This window comes from Elephantulus edwardii, unplaced genomic scaffold (genome assembly GCF_000299155.1).
Source record: "Elephantulus edwardii isolate Elephantulus edwardi_28Jun2011 unplaced genomic scaffold, EleEdw1.0 scaffold00087, whole genome shotgun sequence".
Classification (NCBI taxonomy): Eukaryota; Metazoa; Chordata; class Mammalia; order Macroscelidea; family Macroscelididae; genus Elephantulus; species Elephantulus edwardii.
In genome coordinates this window covers 10,611,204-10,619,832 of record NW_006399837.1, presented here as the reverse complement: position 1 = coordinate 10,619,832, position 8,629 = coordinate 10,611,204, and the positions used below count along the sequence as shown (strand labels likewise).

The window sequence follows — 8,629 nt, the reverse complement described above, 5'->3', positions numbered from 1 at the left end:
CGGTGTAGGCTTGGAAACAGAAGTGGCATCCACTTCCGAAAAAGCTTGCCTCTGGAAACTCTGTGAACTTGGAGAAAAGATAAAAGTTTTGCGTTCAAGTCGGTTCATCAGGTCGCTATGGGTCCTCTGTGACTGACTCTACAACTCTAAGGCACTTAACAACAATAGGCATTGTTATGTTCCAACACAACTTTATTATTTTTTTTAAAAAATGGACTCTAGTTTGCTAATCCCGCTTCTAAATTTAAAGAGTTTAAGGGGTAGCATAGTTTTGGAGCATAACAAAAGAAGTTGAATTTTGACATCTCTTTGGGGGCAAAAAAATTATTTTTGCCTTTTTTTTTTTAAGTTCACAGCCAGGTCCCAGAGAGGGTGAGCTGACACGCATGCAAGCACGTGACCTTGGATAAAAGGGCCAGGGGAGGAGCAGTGAGGGTGGTCCTGAGGAGCTTGATGCAGGAATAGAGAGAGGACAGCACAAAGGTAGCCGCTGTGGCAGCGGCTAACCGTCTGGGCTCTGAAGCCATGCTGTCTAGCTCTGACTCCCATGTCTGCCAATTTATTCTTAAATTTTTTTTTTAAGTCTGCCAATTTCTAAAGTCAAGTTCTTCCACCTCTCTGGGCCTCAGTTTTTCACTGGTGAGCTGGGGACGAAGCAAGTAGCAATTACCACATAGGTTTACAAGGCTGAAATGAGATACAAGGTGTAATGCCCTCACATGTCCTTGGAGTTCAAGACTCGTCAGAAAACAGGAGAAGGGAGAGGACTCAGGGCAGCTGTGCCGATGGAGAAGGAAAACTCTCAGCGCTGGAATGTCTCAGGCGGAACGAAGCAGTTTCCCTCCCACTTGAATGACAACATTTCCTACAGGAAGACTCCTGGTCAGAGCAGCTGACATCTCCATGAAGCCTGAGGCTGTGGAGGCATTTCCTGGAGCCCTCCTGCCATCTGCTCGGCACAGCACAGGGCACGTGTGAGACTGCTGACCCCAAGTGATGTCACCACGTATCATGGACCCAGGAGCAGGAGAAGGGGGATGCAAAAGCAATCCCCAAATCATTCACTGGGGGAGCACCCGTGGTGGGGGTGCCCAGGGGAGTGAGAAGAAAGGGATGTGAAAGCAAGATAATGAAGAATTACTGGTTCCCAGCAGACAAGTCCATCGGTGTTTGGGGGAGTCTTGCTAAATTCAAAGAGTTTTTGGGAAACTGAGCTAATTAATGGCTGCTGGCTCTAACTTTGAAGAAACAAACAAGTGAATATTGGATGATGCAGCCGGTTCTCTTAGAAGTATTCCTGATCGGGTATTACGCGCATGACAACAACAGAATAAGAGCTGCAAAGCAAAGTGGACTTGGGGGAGGGAGATTGTGCAATAATGAAAGAATTATTTTTTGGAAGAGAAAAGCAGACTGCTGGGGACGGGGTGGGGGGAGGCTGGGTAGGGAGGAAAATGTGCCACAAACAATGAATGGAAATCCAAGTTCTCTATAAACTTCCATTAAATCTCATCTAAAATAAAAAAAATTAAAGTCACATTAATTAGGCAAAAAAATAAAGCACTTATAAATAAATTATAAGTATTAGCATATGTTAAGATGAGTGAAGGGAAAGGCTATATACAATAAGAGGATGATCAACATCGTATCACTAAAGAAAGGGAAGAGACAGAGATACACAGCACCATTAACATAAATCAGAATTACAGGGAAGATTTGGGAAACATGCATTGTGGATAGTATAATGTTACAAAACAAAAAGGCTATAAATGGTTGAATAAAAATCAGTTCACTTTATATATATATATTTATTAACCAGAGAGGGGAATAGGGAAGCAGAAAATGAATACACATTTATTAAAATGGTGACGGGAAGGGCAGGATGGAATGGTGCATCAGAGGCTGTGGGTGTTGTAACTGATATAACAGGGCAAAATGTACATGAATGACAGGGGGAAAATGCTTTGTAAGCTTTCTCTCAAATCATAATATAAAAAGTTTAAAGCTCTGAGGGAAATTGAAAGAATTTGTCCAAATTTGGATTTGAAATTTGTAAATAAAGTAGTAGAAAATGAAAAAAAAAATTTAAAGCTCACTCTAATCTATACAAATCCCTCTAGTGATGACCCAAGTTAAACTAGGATGTAAATTGTTGTCATTTACCGTCGAGTCAGGACCGACCCGTAGCTGCCCTTCCAGTGGGTTTTCAGAGGCAGTATGTCACGTGGGAGGAGACCACTCTCATCTTTTTCTGGTAGGACAGCTGGTGGATTTGAACCACAAGCCTTTGGGTTGGCAGTGCAGCTTCTCACCAGTAAGCCACATGCTGTTGTTGTCTGCTAGTATGAACGCACGTCCCCTTTAATCTTTATGGTTGAAATTGGGGTGACAAAGGCTGCTGGACCTAGGGGGTTGTCCAGTTTCCTTTCTGTCCCGAGTCCTTGTTTGCCAGAATGGTGGTGGGCAAACTGAGAAGGCTACACCAGCATCAGACGACGACATTCATCTTTTCCTCTTGGTGTCATTTCCAGGTCATTCCAGCGACAGCAATGTCCTTGTCGGCGAGGAAGAGGGCATGCTGCAACAACAGAACTGGGGTAAGCGTGGCACCGAAGGGCAGGTGGTTGTCGCCAAGGTCGCCCAGAGCCCTCAGCATCTGTGCACCCCCACAGGGCCCCAGGGCAAGCAGAACCCCAGACAGGCACACCTGAGACAATGAGATCATTACACGATGATTAGGAAAATGAGGGGGACTCCTGCCCCCTAAAAGTCTACCTTCAGTCTTCTGTCCCTCCCTTCAGCATGTCTTGCCAATCTACAAATGAAGATTTCAAATAAGTAGGATTTTTAGGTCAGTCAGACCTCAGGTGGTTGTTTATGACTTCGCTTGTTTTGTGGGATGTATTAAAGGACCCAGAGATGCAGTTCAGAAGGCAGCCGGGGAGAGGAAAGGGCGAATGGACGGAGGACATGGGGACGGTGACGGGCTTTCACACCGTGAAATGTGGACACATTGTTGAGCTGGAAAGCAACTCCTCCATCAGTTTTAACCGATACCACAAAAAAGTGGAAAACAAACACTGAGGAAAATGCTTTCACAGTTGCCTCCTGAGAGAGATCACTCTTGCCAGGATAAGAATGTGAATTTTTCTTTATCCAAATCAGTCAGCTTTTCACACACTTAGTACAAGTCCTTGTACAAAGAAACCGCAAAACCCACCTGTTGTCTTTGAGTTCATCAGTCTAATAGTGACGCCATGTATTACATTGTAGAATGGCTCTACGTTTTTGGCTGGAATCTTTAAAAAAACCGTGCCAGGCTCTTTGTCCATACAGCTATGGGATGGGTTCAAACTGTCAGCCTTTCAGCAGTTCAAATCCACTAGCAACCCCTTAGGAGAAAGATGAGCCATCTCATCCCATGCACTTCAACAGCCTCGGAACCACAACGGAGGGGTTCCGACTTGATGGACTTGTTGTTATGTGCCATTGAGTCGCTTGCGACTCCTAGAGACCTTATTTACAAGAGCCATAAATGTGCCAACGTCGCTGTCTCAAACACACTCATTCCCATCACTCCATTCACAGAACCAATCCATCTCATCGAGGGTCTTCCTCTCCTGTGCCGTCCCTCTCCAAGGACCAGTCCCTCCTTGCAACATGCCCAAAGTATGTCAGACGAAGCTTCAGAACCCTTGACTCCAGGGAACATTCTGCCTTCACCCTCTCCAGGACAAACCTGTTTGTTCTCCTAACAGTCCATGGTATATTCAAAACTCTTCTCCAGCACCACAGCTCAAAGGCATCAACTCTCTTTCAATCAGCCCTATTCACTGTCCAACTCTCCGATGCATAGCATGTAATTGCGGAGACTATAGCCTGGATCAGGCGCACTTTGATGGTATATAACAAATATATATAAAATCATAACCATTACAAGTAATGAATGTTTACTGAGCCTCTAAAAAGTGTCACTCAGCTCAGAACATTTTCAGATATGCCAGCATCTCTCCAAGTACTATAATGGGAAATAGAATAGTATCTGTTTTATTGACAAGCAGATAGGCAGACAGCAAAAATTTCGCCAATGAAGCTCTGCTAGTCAGTGGCTTTCACACACGTCTCTAGCACTCAAAGCATCAGGGTAGACTTAGGGGACTGATTTGGGGGTCTAGGAACCAGGAGGGACCCAGGAGACAGAAGAACATGCATCTCAGTGATCAGTAGACACAGGAAGTTAGGATTTTGCAGGAAGTAGCAAGCTCAAGTCTTGAGTGAGTCTAGCCAACCCACCAGCCCACCTCTCTTGGGAGAAGTCCAGGCAGGACACTCCTTACAGGTAAGGAGAGTGAGACTGTGTCTCACATACCTGGGTGTGTCGTCAGGAGAGGTCTGGCCCTGGAGAAGAACAGGCCTGGACAAGTGGAGGGTGAGTGAGATAGCGGAAGATGTTCAAGGATGTGGATTGACTTTGACCACACTGAGGGGTTTACGGAGCTCAGCAGGGATGTGGGGGTCACGCAGGATCAGGCAGGGCTTGGTTCTGCTGTGCACGGGTGCGGTGAGCCAAAGCTGATACAAAGATACCTGAACACCAATCAAACAGCCAGCTTGACTCTCTGCTTTAATCCACACCGCATCCCACTGCGATTTTAAGACAGGGACCTGCAGGGTGACTGGAGTGGTTGCAGGCCATTAGACGCACCGGCCTGAGGCCATGGCGACGTCAGAACACTGACCAATAGTTTCCCTTCTTCCACAGATGTTTCTTTCATCCCTCACAAGCATCCTGACTGTCATTGGCGGCGTGTACTGCATGATGGTGTCCATCCAGGCTCTGTTTGAAGGGCCTCTCATCTGTAACCCAGAGGGCATGAGGACTTTGAGTTGTCAATTTTCATTTAAAAACCTGAGGTGAGTAACCCGGGTTTCACCATGTCTTACTGCTTTTGAACAGATCAGACTCATATGGTGGTGACACCCTGACATGTTCTTGATGAAACGACTGGGACAGATTCACGGGCACTTATTTAAAGCACATTAATCCTGATGTGTACAGTCGCATGTAGAATGGACACTGCCGTATAACCGGGATGTATCAGGTGTGGCCTTGCCTATGAGGAACAGCTGGGATCTCGAGTGACTTATCCTTGTTTAAAACCCCACAGCGATGCCGTGAGTGCCCTGCACATAGGGATGGGAGCTCCTTTCTTTTTCTAGGCACACCTTAGTTTCTTTTTTTTTTTAAAAAAATTAAGTTTTTATTATTAATTTTAATGAAAATTTACAGAGATTTTGGATTTCCATTCATTCATTGTTGCACTTTTCTCCCTGCCTACCTCTCCCTCCAGTTCATTCTTTGCTTTGAAAAGTAAAATTGTTTCATTGGTATACAACCCCTCCCCACAAGTCCACTCCACTATGCAGCCTCGTGCCACTGTTGTAAAACAGGACTGACATAGGGGTTGTGGGGGAGACTGAGAAAGATGGGATAAATGATGTATACTGCATTGAAACAGATGAGAGCGAGAACTGTTTAAAAGGGATATATGATTAGGTATTATTGTCGTGACAGGAGTTCAGAACAAAGGGAGCTCCTTTCTTCTATCTGCATGGCTGCACGAGGGGCTGGACCAGGAGAAACTGTTAGCACTCAACCACATTTCACATACAATACATACGATATTCGCTGTTTCCTATGGTTCCAGCCAAGAACTAATACTTTCAAACAGCTTCTTGAAAGATGGGAGATACAGCAAAACCTGTGAAAGCTGAAACCTAGATGAGTTAGAAATACTTGTCAGGGAAGGAAAAGGCAAGTACTTTCTACCAAAACACATACCCTGCCAGACATGGAAAATAGGAGTCCCAAAATAAGGAGTCCAAGTTCCGACTCTCACAGCTGTCAGTGCATAATGAACCAGCGTTAGAACTATGAGTACAGCAATCTAGGCTCAGAAACACTGGTATTAGATACCAGTTATAGTTTCTGGGCAGGGAGCGCTGGTGGCCCAGGGGCAAGGATTTGGGCTGCAAACTTAAATGCACACAGTTCAAATCTACTTGCTGGTCTGTGGAAGAAAGATGGGCAATCTCTTCCTGCGTGTTTTACTGCCCCTTGAAACCCACCAGAGGGCTGTCTATGCATTGGTTCCAACTCTGCAGCACATACAACATAGTCTCTGGGTGCTTGTATTCTGAAAGGGTATCCTCTTTCTCTATCCTTGTCATTTTCTGGGCCCAATGCTGCTTTCCTGTGACATTTAATGATATTCCAAAGGATCTTATTTCCCTCTTGTTTCTTTCTTCAGTGCCATCCACACAGAATCCTTCAATCTACAGTGGTTTCTGAATGACACCTGTGTTGCGTCCGCTCCTAACAATGGCACGAACGGCAACTGGATAACATCGGGACTGCACTTCAACAGCAAAGAGAACGCGCACAGGACGATCCACGTGTCGGTGTTCCTGGGCCTGCTGCTGGTTGGGATCCTCGAGGTCCTCTGTGCACTCTGCCAGATCGTCGCCGGCTTCTTCGGCTGTCTGTGTGGGGTCTCCAGGCGGAGAGAACGAGTTGTGTAGATGTCACGGCAATAAAGTGCGATTACGAGTCGCCTCAATCATCTGAGAAATGCACGCAACATACACTTGGAGAAATACAATAGTGGAACATTATCTGGAAAGCCTTATGTGTTATTTTAGTAAAGAGAGTTGCTTTTAATGCCATCTTTGAGGTAGTTCACAATCATTCACATATAAGGAATGTTGCTATGTTCCTAACAGTTTCATAAGGGCAGGGGGGAAAAAAATCACGTCGTTGACTACATGTGAGAAGTGGAAGATAACCTTCAATTTCTTTTCTGTATTTTTGTACTATGTACCATTCAAGTTTTGTAACTATACTGTGTGTGTGTGCGCGTGCGCGCCTGTCTGTCTAGAGAAACAGACAGGAGAACAAAGATGAATGAATGAGAATTGACATCACAAGGTCTAACTCAGTACCCAGCTACAGGAGCTGCAGGGAGTGACAGCGCTCAGACCCAGAGGGGCCGTGAGACAGAGGTCCCTGCCTCAACTGGAAAACACCCTGAGCAGGCAGGGGGGATGGCGGGAGAGTGTTCTAGAAAAGGTCAGAGACACACGCCACACCCACCCACCCTATCAGGACCCTGCCGAGCACCTAAGGCCACCTGGGCTTCTACCTGGGCTGGACAGATGGACTTACTGGGATAGCTTCGACAATGCTTTTATGGTAATACAGAAGAATGTCCTTTTAATAAAAATCATATTTATGTACTTGAGGAAAATGTCCTATTTTAAAAATATTTCGGCAGAGAAATGTTCACAGTTACCGTTTAGGTGTTGGGTATATTGTGATTATGTTTTGCCATTTCCCTACATCTGCATGTTTATAAATCATTAGAAAAAACAGTATCTAGAAAAATGTCGACTGCTTTTCAAAAGCTAGTTTCTACATGGCCATCTGTGAAACCAGAAAATGACAATCTCCTGAAGTGATCACTCTTGTATTACTAGATTTCATGTTCTAGGTTCTCCTGGTTCCCAAGATGATTTCCCAAATCTACAGTTTCCAGTTTCTCAAATAACTTAGTGACATACACAGGAGGATGAGAGCACACACACACACACACACAGAGACATGCATGTAGTTTACCTACAAGGACATTCACGGCAAATCAAAACTTCCAAATTTGACACTTGAGGTAAAAATATTTCATTTCACTGTTAAAATACTGGCAAGGAAATGGAAGAGACACTCCTGCGCTGGAGGAGGAAGAGCAAAGCTTTCTGGATAAATGACTTGGGAATGGCACATCAACTTTAGTGTGTGAAAATGGGGTGACAGCCCTGTACTTGCTACGCTTAGTTAGATGAGTGTTGAGTTAGACTGATCATTAGATTATTGGTTCCTAATCTATCTGTGAGAATGGTTACCCATGGCGGACACTGTTTGGTGGGGCTCCCCAATTAAAACAAGCTTTGAAAGCAGGAGTGGCATCCACTTCCACAATAGCTTGCCTCTGGAAACCCTAGGAACCTGGATAAAGGACAAAAGTTATACAGGAGGTGTACAGGACTTCGTTCATAGGATTGCTATGAGTCACCTGTGAATCGACGGCACTTAACAACAACAACAACAACTCTATCCTGTACTTGGGCTTCTCCCTGCATCTGGAATCTGTCTTCAGCTTCTGCTCGTTGGAATTCTATACATGTCAAATTTTAGTTCAAATCTCTAAGAAATATTCTCTAACTATTCTAACGAAAGTGAATTCTTCCTTGTTAATGCCGGAGTCCCTCACTTACCATGATTAACACTTTGTAGGGGAAGCAGAGTGGCCTAATCAGGGGTTTGGAGAGATTGGAGTTGATCCCAAACTCTTTTTCCAGGTCCTAGGCCACTGACTGAAAGGTTGGAAGGTCAAACCTCCTCAGGGGTAGCTGGGAAGAACGTCTCAGTGACTTGCTTCTGAAACGTCAGAGCATGAAAATGCTGTGCAGCAGCTCTACCTGGAAACACAAGGGGTTGCTAGGAGTTGGAACGGCCTCGAGGCCAGCTGGTTGGTTTTCTAGTTCTAGACACAGTCAAGGCCAAGAAAGGCACGCT

At 45.1% G+C, this 8,629-nt stretch overlaps 1 protein-coding gene across 1 annotated transcript in view; it reads left to right on the top strand.

Moving 5' to 3' along the window:
- TM4SF20 (transmembrane 4 L six family member 20) overlaps positions 1-6,582 on the top strand; it is an 11,726-nt gene extending 5,144 nt beyond the window's left edge. The window contains exons 2-4 of the mRNA XM_006890296.1: positions 2,532-2,597; positions 4,763-4,914; positions 6,312-6,582. Coding sequence (XP_006890358.1) covers positions 2,532-2,597; positions 4,763-4,914; positions 6,312-6,582 — 489 coding nt within the window. The remainder of the gene's footprint in view (positions 1-2,531; positions 2,598-4,762; positions 4,915-6,311) is intronic.
- Positions 6,583-8,629: the final 2,047 nt, after the last annotated feature.